Source organism: Pelecanus crispus, chromosome 6 (genome assembly GCF_030463565.1).
Source record: "Pelecanus crispus isolate bPelCri1 chromosome 6, bPelCri1.pri, whole genome shotgun sequence".
Taxonomy (NCBI): domain Eukaryota; kingdom Metazoa; phylum Chordata; class Aves; order Pelecaniformes; family Pelecanidae; genus Pelecanus; species Pelecanus crispus.
In genome coordinates, this window is record NC_134648.1 from 38,012,408 (window position 1) to 38,038,841 (window position 26,434).

The following is a 26,434-nucleotide window of genomic DNA, read 5'->3' on the forward strand; positions in this document are numbered from 1 at the left end:
GACACATATGCAGAGGATTCAGATGAAGAGACAGATTATCTAACTCGTCAGAGATGTGCATAAACTGAAAGCTTAGTACAGCTCCACTGGCCTGTCTCTCCTTCAGTGATGGCTTTTCTCAATCCTTAGAACCACTCAGACAGAAAACTTGATGGATCTGGGCCCAGTAAAGGAGCCGTTATATTTTACTTCTCTGCCTCTCCAAACTAAGCCTTCAAAGGCACACACAGTCTTTGCTTTATTTTCTCCTTTGGAAGAATAATCTTTGAAGATTAACATACTATTCCTCTGATTCACAAAATTTTCCCACAAGAGTTCTACAATCTGCGACTCCTGTAATTTAAATCTAACAAATCCACCTGCACTGAGCAATAAGCCACCAACCTGAATAAAACTGAAACTGTAATAATACAATTTATGCTTTTACCTGCAGGACTGCATCAAGCCAGAGAGACTTTGAAAAAATCCAGCATCCTTCTTCTCCTTCAGGTAGTCTAGCATTTTCTAGAGAGTATACATTTTTTTGGGGGGAAAAAAAAACCATATTATTTATATGAATTAACAACTTCCTGAATTACCATTTGAAATGCAAGTCACTGGCAAGCAATAATGTCACTGTTATTGTACCAAAAATACACTGATATTTCTTCACTGTTCAGCTTAAAATTAAATGCACTAAAATAAAAACATGACAGAACACTAAAATTCTCAAAATTACTTGCCTCCTTTATAGAAGCAAGACTCACAGTAGTTAGAAAAGCATTACCTGTTGAACTATGGTATTCCCACCATTTAGAATAGCAATACCAAGTTTTAGTGTTTCAACAACCATGGGTCCTGTATGACCTGTGAAAACAAGGGTACAGTAATTAAAACTTGCAATTCTGAACTACTCGATCAGAAAAGCAGTCTGGAAATTTTACCTAGTATAGTTGTAATTGACGTTTATTTTGCCTCATTACATACCATACACAAGTTGTGTATGATATATGTATATCATAGGTATAATGATGACATAATACACTATGTATGTGAATAGCATTATACATATGACGTGTATACCATGTATACTTTGAATACCTCACTGAACATTACCTTTGCTTGCACTAATCATCTGAAGGACCATCTCAGCAGCTCCACGATCATGTAAGCGAGCTTGCTGATAGAGAGTTCTCTGTTTTTCCATTTCTTTCTCCTGGGTGTGGAAACAAAAATGAGAACAGAATACAGACTGGAACTGATTCAGGAAAAATAGGAAGATGAGAAATCTGAAGTTGCTGAAGGCCATCGGCCTCTATAATCCACGGGTTGTTTGAATCCAAAACTTCAGAACACACCATCTTTCTTTTATCTGAATGATACAGTAAACCAGCTCAATACACACTATGTTATTCTTGCATTTATTCTAGTGGACATATTTAAAATACTTGCACATTAGGCGATGAGAAAGAAATGTATTTCAACTCTCACCTCAAATGTCTTTTCTTTTTCTTCTTCTTCCTCCTCCTCTTCTTCCTGACAGCTCTTTTTATGTTAGAAACAGAAGTCACAAGATTTTGCTTATTATAAAACATAATGCCTACTTTTACTATAGTATTTCTACAAAAATGGCCAAAGAAATTTTTTTTCAAGCAATAATTAAAGGCGTTAAGAAGATTTAAAATCCCTGTCATCATAAATATTTGTGCTCATCCACACTAAGAAGCTGATATTCCCTAAAGTATGAGTACTTCAGGGTATTCATCCAACTACACATACACCCTGTAACTGCAGGCTATGTGTTCTTGAGTCATATCTCTATTTATATCCATAATATTTATCTTCACAGTCAAAGTCTCCTCACATGTGTCAGCTGTAATCAGTATGTTGCAAAAACTGATTGTCAACTTTTTTTTGACAGACTTCAAACATTAACTCCAAAGTAACTACCCAAAGAATAAAGATAACTAGGCTGTTAAGACTGCTCGTGAGTTAATCCTGTATAAAACAAAGTGCCAAGTGATATCAACAGGATTGCACCTACTGGAATTTTATAATATTATTTTAATGTAGGAAATTTCTCATTTTACATATAACTCTGAGCAGCATTTGCTTCATTAAAAATATAGAATACTAGTATCAAGCAGTCCATGCAAGAAACAGAAGGAAAAGGTTTAAAAAGCATCTAAAACTAAAGGGAAGATATGAGTGGAGCAAGGGATGGAGGTTGAAATGATATATTTACCTTTGCCATCATGGAGGAATAGGCAATATATAAGGCATCATCTTCTAGTTTGCTATAAAGAGTAAAAAATATTTTAAATTATTTTATGATGTAGTAATAGAAAGATATCATACTCCTACTAATATTTGAATACCATTTTTATTAAAGGGTATTTTATTAGATACACATGTCTACTTGAAATGCTATTACACTTCAAAACCATATTATAAATGTATTTTCTTATCTCAAACCGAGTCTCTGTAACTTTCTAATTAAACAATTTAGAGGTATATTTGGACATCCAACTTAGTCATGTTGGATAAGTAAGGATCACTGGCTGTTGCAGGTGCAGAAAAGTATTATGGAGATATGTTAGAGTAATTATAGCTGTCAGATGGCAAGATTACGTTAGTCATACAGGAAAAGTATATGAAGCACTGGAGTACTCTACTCATACAAAATACATGTTCTGATCAACAGTCTAAATTCAAAACAGAAACTGGCACTGAAAGAGATTCATGCTAATTATCAGTGAAACCTCTTCTGACATACTGAATAAAATGTAATGAATACCAACAAGAACAACACACATCTATTGCCAACAGAGACCAGGGGAGGGTACTCTGAATGAACCAGCAGTTCCTGTAGACTTTATGTTCCTATGAGAATTCATGCTCAGTTATTTCTGTATTGGGTATTTACCAAGCTTTTAAAATGTCAAAAATAGTCCATATTTGTCTCAATATAAAGGTTATACCGAGTTTAAATACATGAAAACTCTAATGAAACTGAGAGGCAAAAAAAGTGTTCACCATGCACAATAATGAACTGCAGTTGTGTTAAATCACTTCCGTAATGTTATTAGAAAGTCAATTACTGTGTACTTTTACTCAATGTGCTTTTCAACCCAGCTTTTTTTACCTTCTCTCTGTGAGAGCACTGCGACTAAAATAGAGGATAATCTGATGAAGTGGATCAGGCTGTTTTTTCTCGGTCTCTTCCTCCTCCTCTTCATCTTTTTTTGGAGGTGTCTGTCTCAAGATTCATATCACAATATTTAAATTAAGCTTCATGAGTAAGAAAAAAATTGAGTAATTAAGCTTAGGAAAGGATTTCAGTAATTTTATTTTGTCCAATTTGTATTAACTTCCAGTATTCATCTTATTCAGCAGCTTACAGCATAACTTGCAACGTTATTTGCCTGTATGAGTCAGAAGGAGTTAGAGTATCTGATTGTTATTCATATTTGATAGTAACATTAGAAGTTTCTCATTTACAAAGCACTGAGAATGAGACAGTGAAAATCTCAGGGAAGCCTTATTCAGCAGAAATTATGTGTTTCCAGTGGACCAGAACTGAAAGAAAGTCCCAGCTCAATTATTTAGGAGGATAATTACTGGTAAATGGAACTATGTTTAGTAATAGCATCAGATACATCCTATTCAGACTACTGTTTGCTACAATACTTTCATATACCATTTCTAGTTAACCTTGTTTCAACAAATGTAAGGACCGCTCTTATTGTCAACTTCAAACATTTTTTGGCAGTTTGAAATATAACATAGCCAGCACTGGCAAAAGAGCAGCATATCACCTTTACCTTACTTGTGTTATCACCCCTTCACAGGGTTTGTAATTATTGTAGAATTATTGTAATTATAGTAATAATTGTAATTACAGAAGTTCAATTTACTTCTCTAGTAAATCTGAAAGAATTGTAACCACTGTTTTGATTAATGGCCTCATTCCTTCCTTTAGAAAGAAGCAACAAAGTCAAACAAAGACTGTGACCATATAATTGTCCAGAGTATGAGAAGAATGTATTAGCTGTAATTTTGAAAAATCATACAACCTTCTGTACCAGTGGGTCTTTAAAAAGCACAACATGACTGCTTTTGCTAACACTGAAGCATACATCTTCATATGATCCATGAAGCCAAATACTAATTTTCATGGTGTTTAGATACTATAGAGATAGGCCCCTTGGAAGTATTTTAGACAAACTAACTACAGAGAGTGAAGAGAATAAGCAGTAGGCATTCTGAATATTAGTAACAAAATGCTGATCTTCACCAATCACTTTTATCAAGTACACATGTAAATTAAATTTTTGCTGAATATGGCTGCATATATTTACTTCTCCTTATGATGTATCAAGAAGAAAACAGCAAAATTAATTTGTATCAAAGCTGAAAATGTTAAAATTAAATATTATGCATCAACAAAAACTTTAAAAAGGGGAAAAGGATCAATTGTGTCAAGCTTTAAAAAACCAGTAAATAAAATATAGGAACATAGGAATTACGATAATGACAAAAATAGTCTGACAGTTCATCTAATCCATTTCTCTTCCCAAGTATAAGTATCACGTAGTTCATCTGAAGGCATAAATCACCTTAATGCACTTCAGTGTGCATCACAGGATGAATTGCTTTTTGACCACAGCAGAAGATGACCTTATGCCCTGAAGCATAAGGATTAATATTTTATAAGTTTATGCATATGCATACAGTACACAAAAATTAAATATAGGTTATAATAGATACATTAAATATACACTAAAGTGGGCACTGAAAAATATGCCCAATTATGTCAGTACTTACAGCCAAATCCTGAACTAGTTTCTCCTCAAATGAATATTCCTCTGTTTCTATCCAATAGTTCTGATAGCCATGGAGGAAGAGGTTAATAGAACGGTGCCTGGGGGGGTTGTGAAAGTGAGATCAAGAGGGGTAACGGAACACAGTATAATAGCTCAGGTGGTTAATGATTAGTAAGGATACGTATTTGTACAATTCTGATCCTCTGATTGGTCAGTGAAACAAAACGTAAAACATAACTGACACTCAGTGACAAATCTGCATGTACTTTTGAACGTTCTTACTATTTTTTTTTAATACACATATGTCTAGATTACTTTTTCTTTTGAAGGCTTTGGGAATGCTAATATATATTATACATGAAACTGCAGACTGGAACCTTAATGCAAGCATGGGAAAAATACACACTGGAACAGACTGAAAATGAGTGGGTGGGATTTACACCTATGAGATGTAAATCTAGTTTACTAGATTTAGGACATTGAGACAGCAGAAGTTGGCCATCAGCACCAAAATAATTATCAAGTGCTTTCCAGCATGTTATCTGCAGACAATCATTGCCTTCTTCCACACAGAGAAGCCTAACGCAGCTTCTTTTCTCTTAGTTCCAAATCAGGGCAGTATCAATGTGTCCTCAAAGAAGCTGGATTAGAAATACACAAAACCTGCTCTAGAAAATGACCAATTTTAGAAAATTCTTAGGCATATTAATTACTACTATATAGTATTCATTAATTTAACTTTTCACTGAAAATACAGCTCATAGCAGTAAGACTACGATAATAATGCCCAAACCATTCCATCTTTACATTACATTCGGGAGAGAATTTTGGTTTGAGGTGCACTACATGAGGTTACAAAGGTTGTTCCACACAGCCTTTTCATTTACTTTTATCCTGCACCACTAAACAAAAGCTATACAAATTGACTGTATATACTGTGACTTAAATACACTGTGTACACGAATTATTATTTTATAATGAAACAGCTATTAAGCCAACCTTCTAGGCTCTCCTGCTGGCACTGGTGCTATTTTATTATCAAATTTCAAAAACTGACCAATCAGAATCCCCTCTGAAAATTGTACAAATTCATGTTTTATGATAACATTAAATCATGGCTGGGAAGGAATAAGTGTGCGCATAAGGAAGAGGCTCTCCACAAGTTACATTACCGTTAACTTGAGTATAAGCCTGTCATACTGAGTTTTTTCATGTACTTTTTCCAGCCAAACACGTTGAAAGGTGCTCAGGAAGAAATTGCTAATTTTGTGTCTGAAGAAAAGCATATAGGTTTTCATTGAAGAAAGGCACAAGTTAAATTCAATAAAGTAGTCAGAAAGAATGTATTTGTAAACTGTGTATGAAAAATCGCCATGTACAACTTTGCTGTATCTATGTGCATAAACAGATGACAGACAACAAGACAATTTTTTTTTTTTACAAATTAATTTCCTTAAAACATCAAACAAATACACACATCTTGGAGAAAACATTTATCACATAAGACACTTTTTCAAAGCCACGTACATTCATTAAACACAGAACATGAAGAATTAGTATTTCCTAATTTAACTGATGTTTTTTTCCTTGAAAAATAAAAATATTTTACAATACAACTATTTCTTTTGTATCTCCAGGCACTTCTCAGAAAAGGGAGTACTGGGAATATTTACGGTAGGAGTTAAAGTAATTTTTCTATGATTTAACAAACAGCTGCACATCAATAAACATTTCCATTTCTGAAGTATCTTACTGGAATTCCTAAAAACTGATACATATAAGAATGTGTTTTGAAGAAAATTAGATTAGAAAATTAGATTAAAATCTGAGATTAACATTAAATTATATTGAAAACCACCTAAATCTCCAGAAACTTTTCAAAAGAACGAGCTTATCATTCACTGAAGATATTAATCTTTTCTAGGATAAATGAAAGGGTACCAACATAATGTTTGGTTACTGCCTTTTAAATTAATTGATTCTAGCATCAAATTTAGAACTAACACTCCCAATATAAAGCTGGAACTAAAATGAGGAAATATACAAGATAAGGAGAGCTGCATTTGAAACTCTGGTTCAAAGGGATTTACATGGCTCCTAGAATTAATCATACCCCACTTGAAATAATTACCCTAGGCTTCAGAGATGTTTGAACACCACAATCAATTTAAATGATGGAGATAGTTATGGGTGCATAATAGTGTGATAGCCTTATTTTCCTGTCAGAACCCTATGATTTATCTAGAAAAAATATGTGTCTATAAACTAATGAATTTTAAAACTTTGTTCTGCACCTATTAATTGAGCCATATACCTAGAAGTCCCTGCTCATTGTAGGGGGGTTGGACTAGATGACCTTTAAGGTCCCTTCCAACCCAAACCATTCTGTGATTCTAAGTCCAAAGTGTTTTTTCACTCTTGCCTGTTTTGAAGTGCAGACACCACAATTAACTGGCTAAAACAGTTTTATGACAGTTCATTTTTAGAATCTACAAGACAAAATAACTGGACAGATTTGCCTCACATTCATATTTAAATTAGGAGTAAACTCCACCATAAAATCTACCATAAAGTTTGAGAAGAACCAAAATCTTTTTAACACAGAAAAATTTTTAATGAAAATTACAGATAATGTAGATGTTCTACTTCAATGACTATTGCTCCATATTTTCTTGAAAATGAAAATACAGATTCATAACCCATTTTGTCCCTTGGCAAATGTTCCATCAACCTCAAAAATAAAAAATAAAAGTGTGTTTTTAAAGGCAAAAATAAGATGAACCATTTTTATCATTTGGGTGCTCATATATATTCGAAACATTTTAAGAATTTATAAATCCAGAATATGGTTGTAAAAAGCAAAAATGCTCACAAAAATGTTATACTGAAATTGGTGCTCTTCATACCACTTCCTCTTGGTTTTCCAAACACAATTCTTGAAGATGAAATGGTTGATACTAGCCAGTTTCTTATGTTGTACTTAAATCTTTTCATTTCTCTGGTTCTTTAAAGATTGCCTGGTGGTAGTGTGACAACTTAGAAAAGTTATTATACTCCAGAACTGCTACTTTTTGTAAAGGAAGGATGTGTGCTTTTTACAGTATAACTGGCTTTTTATTTGTCTTGTCCAAACCTAATATTCTGCCAATATGTTAGTGGCACAGCTACAGACCTTTAGCTGACATCAAGCATGTAGACTGGTTTTAATAAAGGCATTTAAAAATGCGATGCAACTCCTTTGTTAAATACTCTGCAAACAATCTTTGAACAAAAATATTAAACATGAAAGGTGAAAAAATGCAGAAGAAAGTGAGAAGCAAACTTGAAGATGTGCTTAGGCTCTATCTGAATAAAAAGCAGATTTGTTGAGAAGGAACAGGGTAAAGGAAATGCTGCACGGTCTTAATCTGTTTAAAGCAGTAGATGGATCCAGGCGCAGGGTGCACTTCATCTTGGACTTTATGGTATCTACATTCAACTGCAGTAAGAAGCAAAGCAACACACAAGTCCAAAATATCATTCTGCACTGCTCTGCCTCAATAGCCACTTTAATGCATATAACATTCTAATATACTAGCTAAAGATTGTGTCAGACAAGCAAAAGAGCATGAAGCATTCATGCAATGGGACAGGAATAGCCATATAAAATTAAAAGAAAAGAATACAAACACAGGAGAATAAAAAGAGCAACCAATCAGAGGCAAAAAAGGGACAGAAACAGCAACATCTTAACAATTTTCACAGATAACTTGAGGATAACTTGATGCAGAGTAACAGATGACAAAAATGAAGCATTTTGGTTTTGAAGCAGTGTAATTCCTATGGTCTTTTCCCCCTCCGGTTATTTGTCATGAGACAAGTATTTTGCTACTGTGAGGAATTAGCTGACAACTAACCAACTCTTTTGTCTCTTAAACAACATTACATAGGCCTAACAATCAACAAACTCATAGGTATACACACAAGCAATATTTGCACTCAGAAATGTAAAATTAAGTTATGAAAAAATAAACCTTTAAGTCATTTACCTTGGCAGGTTGTATAATGGTGCCATTCTGAAACACGCAACAACAGCTCTTTTGCGTTGTTTTGACAAGAGTTTGTGCCAAACAGCTTTCTTTGATCTCAGTGGTTGTTCAACCTATGGGAAAATATCTTCTAGCACATACAATGGAAACTATTCAATTTTTATTCAAAATTTTCTTTTTAGCTAGTGGTTAATGTAGTTAGCAAATTAGAAAATGTTACAAATGCTCCCTATCATCTGATTTTTTTTTGTTTTATTTTGTTTTTTTTTTTGTTTTTAAATCGGTAAGAAAAAATACCGGGGGCCTTTATATATAGTATCTCTCATTTTATACAGAAAAGCTCAAGATGCCAGAGTACCTCATGTGTAGGACTCCTTGGTAAAATTCCAGAATGGTTATTTTGTCTGTTTCTAACTATGCATATTCAATTGTTCATGTAAACAAATTTCTGTGCTATATGACTTGTGAATGAAATGGATTAACTTTATGTGGAAAGAGTACAAATGCCTTTTTGTATTTAAATTGCATCATTTGAATGAACAGGCAACTGATTCAAAAGTTGCTACAGCATCCTCAGGTGCAGAAATAGGAGACGGGCTAAAACCAGTATATTAAAAATAAATGCACATGCAAACATCTCTTCCTAAAATTACAGTTTTCAGCTACTGAATGGTGATGATTTGTATACTATACTTCTTGTGACTGTTCACAAAGTTTTGCAGAGGCAAATACATCCCAAGTTTTCCGTGAAGCTAAATTGAGGCACTTCAACAGATTACGTTAAAAACATTGCATATATACACATCTGTATGTGTGTGTGTGTGTGCACATGCACGCATGCGCAAAAATAATTTTTATCTGGAACTTTAATAAGGACACTCACTGAAGTTGAAATGATCTCTACAAGGAAAACCCATGCTACTTTAAAACAGAGTACAGACATTTAACTTCTTACCTGTTCCAGATGATACAGAGCAGCTGATATCCTCTGCACACGTTCCACATTCCTCTCAGGATCAGTAGGTTCATCATTCTTCAAAATGTCTTTGTACAGATTTAACTGCCATTTCACAGCTGGATCATCAGACTAAAAACCAACATATTTCGTACGTTAGCTGCCGAATGAAGATACTGAATTTGACTAGTACTACCACCACTATTATTCTCATAGCACAATAAAGAATGTTATAGATACTCCCACTTCATCTGTCCCCTTTTAGTCAAAATTACCATGTGCTAGCTGCTCAGAAAATGGCATTAGATTCTGTATACTGCTGGGTAACTGAACTCAATTCTTAAGCAAGGTTCTGTATTTTTATTTCATGAAATCAAATAAAGCACCCTGGGACTTCTGTATCCCATTTAACTGCATTAAAAATAAGGAAGTACATTTAGTACTGGCATTGAGTTTAAGTCCTTGCAGGACTTCTGTACCCACAGTGGAAAGCTATTTCATGGAGTCTATAAAAGACAGCTGGAATTTCAGTAGGTGAAGAGTTACAGCCAAAAGTTTGGGGGTTTTCGCAAGACAGATAGAAAAATCACATTAGAATTACATAGTGTGTCCAATTTAAATTTATGTAAGCACACATTTATAGCAACCAGACAGTCATCTCCCATGACAGATAAATGCATTACTCCTAGTATGTTCGAAGACTGTAGGCAATGATCTAAATTATTTATTATTTACAGAATGATAAGGAGTCCATTTTGGCATCACCTTTGACAGTGCATTCAGCATACAAATAGTAGGAACATAAATGTGCTTGTAAAACTTAAGTGTTAAGATGACACAAGCTTTTATTTTATCATAGTCACTTTAAAATGCATATATTCTTAGAAATATTATTTAATCATTAGTGCAAGTTAAGTTCAGGAAGAGAAGCTGAAATAGTACAGTTTTATTTTCTTCTTGGATCGAGCTGATTCTAAGTAATTATAGCTTTAAAACTACCAATATCTCAATTCTTTGCACTTGTCTTGTTCTATAGGACTTCCTGAAACTTGAAAATAACAGCCAAAGCTGCAAATAAACTAATTATTGTAATGAAAAAATTATGAATAAAAATGTCAAAATGGCAATTTTTCTAATAGCTTTTCACACTATTTTTTTTAATGTATCATTATAAACAAAAGAATTGTGACTTCTGTGTTTTAAAAGTGCATATCAGCATCTTTAAGACAGATTTTTTTATATTACCTTTTCCTGCAAATGTAAGTTGTTACGTAAATGTTCTTTGACTTCTTCATCAGTGTCCCTCTGTAGAAAGGTAGAATAATTTTTCAATTCAGATTATGATTCATCTCATAAGAACATGTGCAACATAGAACAACTATTATTTTAATATTGAAACTTAACCTCTTTAGTTTTCAAAGTATGTAAGTTACCAGAAGGGCATAGGGCAAAGGCTTTCTTTAATTTTGACCACAAAACAAGGATTAAACTTTGAAGAGAATTAAAGCTAATGGTATTTCAGTATTTGGTCCAAATGAATATGCATATATAAAAACGTACATGGTACACAAATGGAAAATTACATGGAAATGATGGCAGCTGTCTATACACACTGCTTTTTCTTGTGAAAGCACAATTAGCAGCTAAAATTGCCTACAGTACATTGATAAATTTAATTATATTGACTGCTTAGATATCTATGACTCAAAGTTCAGTTTATAAAGTTCTGCTTATTTTGCATTAAAAACTATTACAAAGTATACACTTACATGGCTGTATCTAGTCTTAGCCAAAGAGATGAGCTCTTGATCTCCAGGAGTACACATATTCAAACCAATAGGAAGCATCTTTTTAAGTGCAGCTACAATCAAGGATGTTTGTATGGAGTACAAATCCCCTCTACGTTTTGATTTCTTTCTCTCTTGATCTTGTCCTCCAGACTATAATAAAAAAATAGAAAAGTAAATGACTGTAATTCTCTGATTACACACTTTTCCAACACGCTCTTCCCCTAATGGTCCCAGGAAACTATGTTCCTGATACAGTACAATTAATTTAAAAATGCTACATTAGAGGAAGGGTGTACAGTCTTGAGCGGGAAATGTAAAGGAATACTTTTGGTGTGCGCCAATGCAGAAATTGCAATAACAGTAATATTTTAATAGCAGTAACATACTTTTGTGTACCTTCATACATATCAATTTAACTATATTTTCTGGATCTTACCACCCAAATCAGAAACAACCCTACAAATTAAAAGCTGAGTCAGTCTCAGGGGACACTATTAGTTCTAAATGTTACAGCAACAAATTCAGGATGTTTACATTTTTGTTAGAAGTTTGCATAAAGATAGTTATCCAGGGTCTGAATGAATGAATATTGGCTGACTCGTCTCAACTGAAAAATACCAGTACCTAAAAGACTTTGATTCAATGCAATGAAATGCCAGTGAATCAGTGCCTCTGGAAAAAGCACTGCCCTTCGGCTTTGGCTAATGTAAGTAACTCTGGGATGAAAAATTAAATCTCTTGCATCTTTGGAAATCATGAGTAATAGGAAAACAAAAGAGAGAAGTAAACAGGACAACAGAATAACATCTGCCCTATCTTCTTACAACAGACACTGTACAACAATATTTCACATACAACTTTTCATTTATGAGACAACGAATCAAAATCTTTAGAACAGACCCATATATTTAATGAACATATGGTAAACAACAACAACATAAAAATAGCCCAGTTCTGAATTCTCCACCTAGATTAAACTCCTGCTACACTCGAGGGGAGTTTTGCCTAAGATAAGATTTCAGGACTAGGCCTCCAAGGCTTATACAACACTACAAAATAGCAAATGCTTGCATTTAACCCTCCACATCCTTTTCCCTCTGTCAATTAAATTTTACTGACTCCTGTTTTTACAATACATTGTGTAGTTCCACATAAGGATACAGCAGAATCCATTGCAATTCATTATTTACCAATTATTACCACACTATTATCACAGTGGTCACTGAAAGAAAAAAAGGCAGCCATACATATTCTAGTCAGTGGTAAATTTTGGCAAATTCTGTCTCCTAGATAGTGATTCTCTGTGTACATAGCTGGTGTTGAGCATTTTGCAGGTCAGAGGGAACACACAATGGATGTGGCTTCCTTTCTTAAGGAACTAACAATTGCAAGAGAGTACTTTGCCTCAAAGCTTTGCTTTTGGAAGTGCCTTAGAAATAGCAGTGATGTAATGGCTATAATAATGACATTATTTGTACTCTACATTGACAGCAGACAAACAAATCCCACAATGTATTACTGTATTCCAGTGGCGTCACTATGCATCTTAAATAAGGAACAACAAAATACATAATAGATACATTAAAAAAAAAATGAAAAGAAGGAGAGATACTGGTTTACTTTTCTGTGTCTTTATGTTTGAGGACATTTTACACATCCAATTTTCCTTATTTTCATTTAAGATTAATAACTAGATACGGAGAAATAGGTGAACCTTAAAACCTAACCATTTTTAAAACAAGAAAAGAAGATCCATTCTGCCTTTGCCATCAAGTTCTGCTCTCCATATTCATAACTCCTGTTGATAAATGTGTAGAGTCACAAACAGAAACGTAAATGACAACAAAATTGTGTCTCAGTTCAAATACGCACCTATAAGTAAACACAATACCTTCATTTTGTATGTAAAGAGCATTACATTGGATATATTTTGCCTACATAATTAACTGTGCTAAAAGGACCTCAACAAGAATGACATAATCTGGTTGCCTAACAGCACATAATGATCTTACTTGTCTGAGGATTTAAACACATAAATGGACATTTCTTCAACAAACATATAAAGAAAAAGAATTACAGATTCTCCAATAGATTCATAATAATTAAATGTACAATCAAAAAGAAGAAAGAATTTATTTACACTAAAAAAAAAAAGCTAAAACTGGCTAAGATGATGGAATTAATGTTTTTACTATTTCCAACCCTCCTTAAACCTTCAATTCTCTGAGATTATCATGACAGCATTCATTAAATCCTACTCTATGTACCTGAGGAAGTTTGACAATAGCAAAGTGTGAAATCAGGTCTATTAGTTTAACCCAACTGCTCACTTTTTAACTTATGCCTGCAATTCTATTCATTAAAAATTCTTCATGGCCTCATGTGTGCTTCTCAGCACACAGGGTGAAGGGAAAGATGAAAGGGTTTTATGCTCCATTTTGCTGTTCATTCTGCTTCACCACTGAAAAACGCACCATAGGTTGAAAAGTACTCATCTGTATTAGAAATTCATATTAAAAAAAGATAATATGAGTGATGCAAAGGAAGGAGAACTATGGTTCATTGGAGACAAAGAAAGCTTTGAATATATTAAATACGTAAAAGAAACAAGGAATATTCAAAAGCTTTGTCACACCTCACATCTTTAGTAAAGATCATTTTAATTTTGGAAAAAGGTAGGATTTGAACTCTATATCTTATTTAAACTTATTGGTTCTAATACAATCTTCTATTGATCTACAGACAGGGTATAGGTTATAGCACATTTCTCCCATACATTTTTCTTGAATATCATAAGCCAAATACATGTTTCTGGCGACTCTACTTAGGCATTGCTTTTACAATGTCTGCTTCAATACATTAGCAAAAAAATCAGAATGCAGAGAGACAGCAGAGGCGGAATGTACATCCAAAATAATTACAAAAGGTAACTTTACTACATTTTCACATTAAGCAACATGTGGGAGTGCCAAAGGGAATTTCAGCTGCTCTGGTCAAATACTGTCCCTCTAACTTGGAGAAAATTTATAGTGGGTGGAACCTGGGCCTTCACTTTGTGACGCCACTGCTATGATCAATGGAAAGAATGCTTGGAGCCTGATCATCTCTAAATCTAAAACAAAGACACATCATGCACTTTGACCTGTACCTTTACTTGCATGGCCTGTATGAAAGAAAAATAAAGGGAAAAAAACATAAGTAAAAGAGATGAAAAGATGATAATTTTACAAGTTAGTAATAAACTTACTCAGTTTTATAAAGACAATAAAAATATTTGAAGTTTGTACCTAAAACAATAGACTGTAAGTGTATTATCAAAGGAGATCTCAGTGAAGTAATTTTTATTCAGCTTAATCCTTATTAAATGATTGAACTTCTGAATTTATCTGTTGCTATTCAGCACTACCATTTGTTGCTTCAGCACATAAGGAAGTACATCTAGTAGGTAAGCACATCAATATACCAATTACTGCATCTTTTTCCAATATTGTTCAAGGAAGATGTCTGGAACTCTGGATAGTCCAATAATGAAAAATATTCACTTTTTCACCAAAATAGCTCTTTCTACCTCTTTTCCCCACCAAAATATGATTGAGAAAAATTATGTTTAGAAATGGGAATCAAACTATCACTGTGAAGATGCAGCATTTAATATATAGATGTATTTTCCCACTGCATAGCTCATTACTGTTTTGAAGACAGCCTGAGAGAAAACTTGACTTAAGCTCGTATCTCTCAGCACTACCCATTTTAAGAACACTATTATAAACTCAACTGTAACTCTCACACATACACAGTTTTTTTTCCTGGTTATTATGTTAATACCATAAATACACTTAAACAAACATGTATTCCATAGTCAACACTATATTACCATTGTGTCAGGCAATCTTAGGAAGATAACAATAAAACCATGTAGTTATGGTAAAAAGGCAAAAAATTTCAACTGTTACTCAAAAGAATCCTTGACTAGGCATGGGAAAAAATACTACAGAAAACTGTTGGTTAGAAACAAACAGAAAAAACATAACCACAAACAAGCCCCCCGTTCTGTGATAGCTCTAGTAGTAACTTTGTTTTCCTGTGATACTTGAATTAGCCTCAAAACGTTGAAGCCAAACTATTATTAAAATCTCTTTTTATATCCTACTGTATCACATAGTGAAGAAAACCAGCTACAAGTCAAGAAAGACTGAAAGACTAATCATCAAATTAAGTGTTAAGCATCTTAGAATCTTAAATACCTTGCTCAGACAAATAGCAAATTTATTTGAAAATTTCAATTGTGTGAAATATGTAGATGCTGCACAGACATGGCTCAGCAGATATACACCAAAAGTAGGTAAAGACAAGACGTTAATTATATTTCATTTATTAGAGATGACCATAAAAGTAATCCACTCATGATTTACCACAGTATATCTAAAGGAGATGTATTCTATGCAACTGAAATAGTCTCAAAGAAGACTTCTAAAATTCTTGCAGAAAATACTAACATGAAATTCTCTAGTTATTGTAAATTTGCAAATAATATGTATTACATATCACAAATGGGCACAAACCACAATTTTGTTTTGTAGTAAAGTTGGATTTTATGACTGCCTCAAACTTCTATAATAGGTATAGCCAAATGCTTTTTAAAAATAGATACAAAAAAATTAATAATGCCCACATATCTATTACACATTCATAATGTACATGTGAATATGTATGTTTAGTCTTTTATACCAATTAACTGTAAAACACAATAGGACATCATTGCATCTTAATCAAAATGCTGTTTTATCAGCAAACCTACAAAGGGTTCAAAAATAACAGATTAGTGGAGTTGAATGTGTTTAAATTCTCCATTTCAACATTTCTATCACAAATCTGTTATTTCATAGCAATTTAAGTTACCAGTCTCTCTCAGACTGAAAGTTCTCTAACTTACCATTCCCCTCCGAGCAATCTGCTGCCATTTTTTTAGAAAAGAAAAATTAAAAGACTTGCTCAGCTGTTAATACATTTATTTGAGAAAATATTAACAAAGTTAAAATTGTATAATCAAAATACAATGGGTACTCAATCAATTTATTGATTGTAATGATGAATCACGTTACCACTGCTATTAGCTACTGATAAATAATGTAATGCTAAACCTTCATCCTCTGCATATTTTTTTTCTGCATATGGCATGTAAAGATATAGAACATTCCATAGATGGTATATCACACCTTACACACTAGTACCCTAGGAAAAATACATCTCTGTTGTAAGACAGACAGTTGTCTAAAACAGTCTGAGATCAGCATGGGGCCTTACTCCTTTAAGAGACCCCGAACTGTTCTGTCTTGGGCTAACTGTTAATAGCCAATGTTCATATTCATAGTTATCTATACATTCTCATCCTTGCTAAATAATGGATATGATTGCTTCCACTAAAAATAATGTGAATAAAGATGAACTGGTGATAAAGAGGAAAGTGCTACTTATTCTGTTAGCGTACTACTTCCTGGGCTGAATATTAATATTAAAGCAAGAAATTGAAAAAAAATAATGTTTCCTAATGTTATGTCCTCTACTGATTATTCCCTGAGGATATAAATAAGTACCAAAATTTGTAAGAAACCCTGAAATTCAGCTACTTAGAGAATTTCTTGTTTGTTCTAAACTATGCAGTCTTAAAAAAAATTATTGAGATCTAAATGTATGCTTTAATAAATAAGTTGGGTTTAGAGCACTTGCATTATATGTTATGAAACGTTATCAATTTCCTGCTTAGAAACCATATATAGGAAACCAATACAACACTTGTAGAAGATGCCTCGTATTGTATCATGGTATTTAAATCATCATGACACAAATGCCTATCTAAATAATCAGTTGTTCTGCAGTCACTCCTGCAGATATGGTACCATATTAATAAAATATTCAGTCATGAACAATACAATCTTTTATTTTTTCCTATATTAGTGATAACAATGCACAGTATCCTTGAACACTATGATTTGATATTAATATGCTTACAAAAAAATTCTATGCATATAAAAAAAATTATAATTTCCCTGTACTGTACACCCATATGAAGAAAAGCACATTTACATATGCATCTACCTCCCTGTTACGTAAAAATATATTTATACAAATATTTATACATAATATATCTGTATATTTAAATATATACAACAGGCATTTAAAAATGTAATCTCAAAACCAAACTTTTTCACATTTGGGTCACACAGATTCTTGATGTTAAATTCCTGTGATTTTATCCAAATTGGAGCAGTATGAGGGATACCTATTCTGTATTTTGTGATGATTTGTTTTGTCATTCCTGACATGCCAGACTGACTAAAATATGACACTAACAGTTTACATAATATTATCCTATTATCAATACTGCAGTGAGACACAATTTAGATTAAATATGAATCACCTGATTCTAATCTATCATGTTTTTAAAAAAGTACACCTAATTCTTGGCTCCTCAGGCCAATTCTAATGTTGAAGTATATGTATTAAATGTATGTGTAGTGATTGTCATATGATAAAATACAAAACCCAGCTACATGTTAGACACTGTTACTGTGCAACTGATCATCAAATAGCCTGGACTGTGCCCACTACTCATCTCGCTAACAAGGATAATAAAAATATTTCAATTCTATCGCACAATTTCAAGGAGCTGCATCTTGAAAACAAGAAAACACATTAAAAATTTCCTTTTCTCCAAATATGGAATTCTCTATATAGTTTTAATTGCTGTTCACTGCCAGTCATGAACTAATGATGAGGAGAAAATCTGTTATTTTTGCTTGTAAACTTTCCAATATCAGGGTTTGGCTTAACCAAGTTTCAGAACTTAAAAAAAAAAAAAAAAGAAAAGAAGCAAACATTTTTTGAAAGAATTAAGAAATCCAATGGCACATTTTGTCTGACACTGTATTGTCTAAAATTGGACTTACAGTAGCTGGGTTACAGACAATCAAAATATAGTGAAATACAAAACAATAAACCCCACCACTTCTCTGGATCACTTTCAGAATAGGATTACTCCAAACACATTACAAATATGAATAAAACAAAGGGTTCTTTGCTACATTTATGGACACTAATTTGGAATTAGACTTCAACTGGCTTTAGATGAGTAAGGCAATCTTCCTTTGCTAATGTCAAAGCGCTATTTTTTACCTTGACAACATGCATTTTCTCTATTATACAGGTAACAAATGTACTTTCCAGCCATCATGTCGGCATCTTGTCACATTGAAAATGAGCAAAAAAGAAATGAATGTGGTCATTAATAAGAAACAAGAAAAACAGTGCACATGTGGCACGCTGTATGTATGAATAAAGAGGTATATGCAAAGACAGCATTCCTCCATCAAAGTTGACAACAATACTGATGGACATTCACAAGAAAAAGATTAGGCAACCAATGTTTCTTCACTTGCTTTTATAAAATAGTCTACCTTTTTTTTTTTTCTGAAAGATCAACAACCCATATTATGTTACAACCCATATTCTCTTATATGCGTAACTTTTTCAAATCAAGACCTTTATTTTAATCTTGCCTCTTTGACTACTTAGCAGACAGTTGGTAAGTTAATCTAAGGTCCATAGCCTATATTCTGCATAGTAGTTGTCATGTTTATCATCAAGAAGCAAATCTGTATTTTGTGTCTTCTACCAGCACAGCAGCTGCAATCTGAGTAGATTTTCAGAACCTTCTTACAACATACTAAACACATGCTGAAGATTTAATTGATCCACAAATCTCCATTAACTTACTTTAGACATCTTGCTCTTGGTGTCTCCTGTTAAAAATGCCAAATTGTTGATTTCATTCTGAATCACAAAATTTTGTTCTTCTCTTTTGAAATTCTAAAGATGAAAAAAAAAAATCAGCAGAAGTTTAATTCATCCGCATGTACCACGTTTATATTTAAAGATACAATGAAATGGAAGAGAAAGTAGACATCTTATCTTACATGTGATTTACACCAGAGGATAAAAACTTCAGCTACCATTCGAAAGAGTTCATCAGAATCTGCATCTGGTTTCTTTAGCCAATTGGCTCTAATTACAAAAACAAGAGAAATTTAAAATAAGACATTTAAAATTAGACAACTGAATATAACCATCTCTATTTAAAAGATCAGGTTACATTTGTATAGTTAATCTTGGAATTTAATGAGAATCACTTTGATTTTCCATGACCCTGGTTAGAGAGACCATTTTTCATGGCAGTTTAACTCATCTCCGACAAAACTCCTAATTCTTGCCTACTTATTCTGCCTGCTCCTCCTCCCCATGGTGCCAACACATGTTTTTGTGCCTATTCTGTGAACTAGTCAAGAAAACAGACCTGGCTGAAAAGCAAAACTCTTTCTCTGAGTATTTCTCTATTTCTACCCCCCCCCCCAATAAAACTTTCTTATCAAAACTTTGTGTTGATCCCAAAGAGAACACTATAAAGGGGAGAGGAGGAAGAGTACAGTGAAATGTATGAGTGGGTAGAGCTGTAGGCACTGACTACTTCAATTGGTTTATTTTTGTAATCCAGGAACTAATACAACTTCAGTCTGGGTCTGTCTGCACAAGGATGCTCAGAAAACGTGGGCAAATGAATGAACAGATGCAGTCCTCTTCAATGTCTCCAAATTAAAATGCATTAATATGACCACACATAAAGTGGGCATCTGACAGCAGACATGGAAAGAATTACTACATTGTGACTTAAGCTCATTAACTCTATCTTTCTAGTTGGATTTCTCCACAGCCCAGTTAAATCTGTGGTTTTTTAAAAATTTGAAGTGTTTCCTTGTCAACAAGGTCTGACTTAGTAAAGCCTTGACTTCATCTAGAAAAAGCAAATAATTCTCAGTGTAAATTGATTCACAGCATAAATGATCATGCATGCAATGAAAATGCTCCTAACAAGCGCAATATGTGATAACAGCTAAAAAATGTAAGTGGAGAATGATTGTGTGCAGAAGAACAATGTTGTTAAGGATAGGATTAAAATACTGTAGATACTGAGGTACTACAGACATTTCAGATACTCTTCTGAAGAGCATCTTGGGGTCATGTTCTGGTACAAAGGAAAGGGAAACTGTAGGCACAGAATAATCCTTCAGTAAATGGTTGAGGAGAAAAACTTCTGGTAATTCCAAAGGCAATACAATGTTGTCCAAACACTTTTTATTTCTGCCTTAAAAAAACAACACAAAAGATTAACATCTTTGTGGTATTATCTACAAATAGAATGATTCAAGAGGCAAAATAGTTTTTCACCCCTTCATTAACAGTTAAGGGTTTTAGCCATTTTTTAATTTTTGAAAGTCATATTCATTTGTAATGTCATTGGGCTGCAGTAGCATCTATGACATGTCTGGTCAGGATATGCATTCTCCATGATGGTAGTGCAGTTACAATACAACCAAGTAAGCCAAATGCATGTGAGAAAAAGGTGTGAATTCAAGGTACATCATACTAGAACTTAAGAATCTTAAAATACTCAGGATCTGATTCTCAGCATAACATTAAATGCATTGTGTTCTTTCTGATTATCTGATCATGGACTCCAGCATGTTAAATATGAGTTTAATTATTAGTTTTTATTTACCTGTTGTTGTCTACATAACGTATTAACATTGGATAGAAGGCGTAAAGGTCTCTACAAAGAACAGCAAACTCATCGAGAATGAGTAGCTCAGCTTCTTGGGTGTCAGTTTTACTATCTGCTCTCAGTTGCTCCTCTTCCATCACAATCTTTATAGCTTTCTTCTTCAGTTTCTCCAGTGTTGGAATAAAGTGAGTTTTGAGCAGATCAGGCCTGGCTTTGCTGATGATGGGTTGAGCATAAACTATACATAAAAATATAGATAAACCTATGATTAATGCACAATTGATGTTCTTCATCATGTTAATATGAACTCTGCAGTTCTAGAAAACATAAAGGTCATAGTACTTCACCTATTTCCAGAGCACTGTAAAATTATTAATAAAAATATGAACATAGCTTTGTAATAATGGTGTGTATTGAGAGATTAAAAGCTAGTTACTGGGAATTCAGATTGTAAGTATTTCAGTCTTATGTCAGTTAAACTACCATGGTTTTGGCAATTCACATGTCTCTAACTTAGAACCTAAACAAAGTAGGGATTGAGACACAAAGCCCTCACAAAAATATTGGCTTTTTTGTGTGCGTGTGACGGGGGGGGTTTGTATACAATGTCAGAGAACAGTCAGAAGACAGTGTTCTGGAAGAATTCCTTTACCTGTTTTGCCTTGGGCAAGCTAACATGCAGAGAATGAATGAGTAATTCAAGATCATACATCTATTTTGTACAAGCAGCAGTAATAAAATACAGACCACCCGAGTCAAAAATCCTTGCAAGAACCACACTAGTACCTTATCTCCTTATGTAGATAAGCAGCCACTATGAAACTGCAAGTAGCGGTCTCTACAATTAAGCAGCAAACTTCTTACTAAATTTTAATGGAATCCTTATTATTATTATCATTATAAAAGACCTTCCAGTATTTAAAATAATACTGAAAAGCCAGTACCAATGGGGCATTAAAATTTAACAGGAAATTATTACCTTTACGTAAGATTTTCTTGAATGACCTCATTGCATATTATTCTTACATTGATTAAGATGAATGATAAATTTGGATACAGTAAATTTCTTTAGCTAGCTAGCTACTAACTGTCACAGGACATTTTGAGAAACCTTTCTGCTCATTTAATAGCTGGCACAGTTACTCAGGCAAAGCAACTAATCCTGAACTTGGGTTACTCCTGGGATTATTTCACCATATACACTTTCTTTCCCTTTTGTCCTGATATTTCATGAACAGAATTCAGAGGACTTATACTCTCTACCGCAATGCTCAGTTCTTAGGTGTCTTGAAAATCAATGGAATTCACAACTCCAAATTAAATGCTAAGGCTGTGCATAGAGAAGGTAAGATTTTTGAAATCCATAATGCTGTACAGAAAGTTCTCCGCTTACAGTGATGCTATAACACATGCATAAAAATAATAAGAAATTTTTTTTAAAAATTAAAGTATCTTTCTCTTATTGTCACTTATCTACTCTTTATCTTTCTTTCCTGCTGTTTTTAATTACAATTTATTATTAATACATCACTGGGTAACATGGTAAAGTGTAGCAAAGTAATGAAATATTATTAGGTACAATTACTCTTTAAAAATATTTACAGTACCTGCAATTCTTTTCATCCAAGACGCTTCATCTATTCCCAGGTTGTTGTTAATGATTTTCAGGATGTTTCCAAGAATGATGCTCAGATGCTCAGATGTTACCATTGTACAGCAAGGCCCAGCACTTTGAGGAACACTCTCAGACCCTCTTTCCCACCAGTAAGATAAATAGTTGCATAGCATGGGTAAGATAACCTCAATTACGTGAGGCATTTCAGTATACCTTGCTCCAGACTCTGCTAAATCATTAATTTCCTTTATTAGTCCATCCAACTGAGGGATCTCTGGACACATCTCTTCTACTGTATCAGGCATACCTAAAACTGCAAGTAAGGGTAGAAAAGCAAAAGATTAATTAACAAAATAAAGGAGAACATCTACATTCATCTATGTTTAAACCCTAAATACAAGTAACATTGCCACTCAGTTTTTTTCTGTCACCATCTTGGGCAGACATAACTACACAGTAAGACTGTGGGGTATACATGGGTCTCTCATCTCATAAATTATGTCTTTCTGATGACATGCATATAGTGATGTAAACAATAGCTGCCATAAAGCTATGGCTTTACCATAAGGTGTCCTGCAATTATCTGGTGAGCAGCCCAGCTACATAAAAGTGCAGAACTGAGACCTTATATCAATATCGGATAAACTCTGACTATCATTTCCATAATCATTCAGAACTTTCATGTCAATTTGCAAAAGATTAAATCCACCTCAAGGAAAAGAAAACAAACAGCTCAAAATTATGGGTGAGATTAAAATTAACTGTAACTAGTTCACAAACTCTGCACACCTATCTCCTAACAAAAATGCCAGGAAAGAATTCCAGTCATCAGATGCTTGTATTAGAAATTGAAGGGTGCTTATTCAGCAGTTAATAACTCATCATAATCTAATATCAATCACTCTAGCAAAATTCTTCTTCCACCAGTGCTGCTTCTATAAAGTAGAGCTGACAGGAAGAAAGGGCTAGCACAAGCTTTTCCATAACTGCTTTTATATGGAAAAACTTATGAAGAACATGGAATCCATGTACCTACTTTGTTTGTTTGTTTAAAGGAACAATGATTTTGGCAGGTAATGACTCTTGCACAGATCAATGAGGAAAATACTGAAATACTTTAAGATATGAGAGTCCATCAGGAGTAAGTTGGGAGAGAAGCAAGCTAAGAAAATCTACGTGGAAGGACTCATGCTCCTTTGATTAAGGTTTCGTGGAATCAAAGTCATATTCTGCCAGGAGTTCCCTATACCAAACTGCACTGGAGTACTGGTAAGACAACAAAAAAATATAATTTTCCTTTTCACATAAATAAGATATTACACCTCTTGCATGTTGCTAGTAAGAACACAACTGTACAATTTGCTAAAAATTTTTGTAATGTAGATATGATCTTCAACTAAGCTTCAAATATTACAGTACGCAGCTTCAGAAAAGAATTCAAACATCATGTTCAAATACGCCAGGAGAAAGGGAACAATGTTAACACAGTATCAACAAAGCAGAGCAAGGCTAAAATGACAAGAAATGAAATAGCAATAATAGGAGTTACCTACTAAGGCATACTTTTTTTTTTCATTATTACAATTTCTTTCTATTACTATTAGTTGGAGAGGAGCAAACACTTTTTTTTTTTTTGCATGAGGAACAGTACTTACTCGCTCTTTCTCTTGCACTTTTTGTGTTGAAGACAGACAACGGGTTGTAGTGGTTGAGAGAAGGTTCAAGGAATGCTACTGGAATGGCTGCTGCAAGAGATGCTAAGCACTCACCAAGTGCGGGACGCTGCCTGTATATGAGACACACTAAAAGTTACCTGAGAAGAAGTCTTTCACTAGGCTCTCAATGTCTAGCATGCATTATAAAGCAGCATTAACATTTATTGCTGATTTAATTTATCTTTTTAATACATTAGGAACTATTTGACAATTTTGAAAAGTATTTCTCACAAGAACAAAATTACTGGAAATTACAGTGGTATAAGAAACACATTTTTTTAACAAACAACCCCCACCATGTATTGTATATTAAAGGTAAACTGCTCCACAGTGCAAATGTGTGACTACAAACTACAGAAAACACGTCTAGCGTATGCACAAAGAATAAATTAGTAACTGCATATTCTTATTATACCTTTGGTTTGCTTAAACAAAGAGCAAATGCATATAATCAACAGGAATTTGTTTTGGCAGTCATACCCTTTTGCAAGATTTCACTTCTTTTCTGTGTGTGTATTTCTTTTGCTTCACACATTATACTGTTTACATAGTCAAATGATGAGAAACACTACTGCTACTTATCAAAGACTGATTTCATTACTTCATAGCATTCTTTATAGCATTTCTGTTCTGAAAGGGGCAATTCTGTATTCCCCCACACAACCTTCCCATGTTCCTATTTGTCTGTTCTGTGCTAGCACTAAAACTCAGATAACATCTTGATAAGCTGGATGAAGGAACTGGTCCAGCTAAAAACAAACCTCACCATAAAACCAAAAGTAACCAAGCTAAAACAACAGCAACAAAACATGCTCATCATCTGGCTGCATAAACATTATTTACCAGAAAAGAAGAAAGGGGAGGAAATGTGCGGATGAAGGTGCAAGAGGTGCTGAGACAGTCCTTCTCAGCATAAGACTGGACTCACATTGGCTTAAAACTAAAGCTAAGGTACTCTTTCGAAGTTCTGAAGCACTGTTTATACAAGGTGCCTTACAGAGTTTGTTACATTTGACATACAGATCGGATAAAGATAGCACACACCTTTCATACTTTGAAGCTCCATGTCTTTTTTGGAACAGACATGGACCTGTTGGAACGGATCCAGAGGAAGGCCGCAAAAATGATCCGAGGGATGGAACACCTCTCCTATGAGGACAGGCTGAGAGAGTTGAGGTTGTTCAGCCTGGAGAAGAGAAGGCTCTGGGGAGACCTTATTGTGGCCTTTCAGTACTTAAAGGGGGCCTATAGGAAGGATGGGGGCAATCTTTTTAGCAAGGCCTGTTGTGACAGGACAAGGAATAATGGTTTTAAAGTAAAGAAGAATAGATTTAGACTACATATAAAGAAGAAATTTTTTACACTGAGGGTGGTGAGGCACTGGAACAGGTTGCCCAGAGAGGTAGTAGAGGCCCCGTCCCTAGAAACGTTCAAGGTCAGGTTGGATGGGGGTCTGAGCACCCTGAGCTAGTTAAAGCTGTCCCTGCTCACTGCAGGTGGGTTGGTCTAGATGACCTCTAAAGGTCCCTTCCAACCCAAAGCATTCTATGATTCTGTGACTGTTTAACTTCCAGAAATAAAAACAATTTTTTTAAGATTCCTTTGTGTCAACAAAACCTTCCTCATTGTATGACCTAAAGTCAAAGATTGTGACCCATCTATTACCTCATCTTCAACTGCCTATGTCAATTTTTATTTCACAATCATGCTGGAATGTGAAGATATGCAACTATATACCCTCCAATTTCTTTTGTTGCAGGAGAAACAAAAGAAATTGGCAAAAGCAATGGCCTTACAGAATTGAAAAACATTCTAAAAAAGGATTTTTGTTCACTTGGATATTTCATGTAACATGACTCACATAATATTACTCTATTTCAAGGGTGAACGCTCATTCGTTCTCTGTACAGAAT

The 26,434-nt window shown here is 34.0% G+C and overlaps 1 protein-coding gene across 1 annotated transcript in view; it reads right to left on the reverse strand.

Annotated features, from left to right (window-relative positions):
• Window positions 1-26,434, reverse strand: part of RYR3 (ryanodine receptor 3) — a 203,530-nt gene that overhangs the window by 31,062 nt on the left and 146,034 nt on the right. The window contains exons 65-82 of the mRNA XM_075713037.1: window positions 24,462-24,592; window positions 22,799-23,119; window positions 21,189-21,429; window positions 19,552-19,639; window positions 19,352-19,444; window positions 16,512-16,532; window positions 14,727-14,741; window positions 11,558-11,728; window positions 11,034-11,093; window positions 9,789-9,920; window positions 8,834-8,946; window positions 4,807-4,903; window positions 3,125-3,234; window positions 2,225-2,276; window positions 1,471-1,524; window positions 1,096-1,195; window positions 767-846; window positions 428-504 (exon numbers count right to left, since the gene is read on the reverse strand). Coding sequence (XP_075569152.1) covers window positions 428-504; window positions 767-846; window positions 1,096-1,195; window positions 1,471-1,524; window positions 2,225-2,276; window positions 3,125-3,234; window positions 4,807-4,903; window positions 8,834-8,946; window positions 9,789-9,920; window positions 11,034-11,093; window positions 11,558-11,728; window positions 14,727-14,741; window positions 16,512-16,532; window positions 19,352-19,444; window positions 19,552-19,639; window positions 21,189-21,429; window positions 22,799-23,119; window positions 24,462-24,592 — 1,956 coding nt within the window. The remainder of the gene's footprint in view (window positions 1-427; window positions 505-766; window positions 847-1,095; window positions 1,196-1,470; window positions 1,525-2,224; window positions 2,277-3,124; window positions 3,235-4,806; window positions 4,904-8,833; window positions 8,947-9,788; window positions 9,921-11,033; window positions 11,094-11,557; window positions 11,729-14,726; window positions 14,742-16,511; window positions 16,533-19,351; window positions 19,445-19,551; window positions 19,640-21,188; window positions 21,430-22,798; window positions 23,120-24,461; window positions 24,593-26,434) is intronic.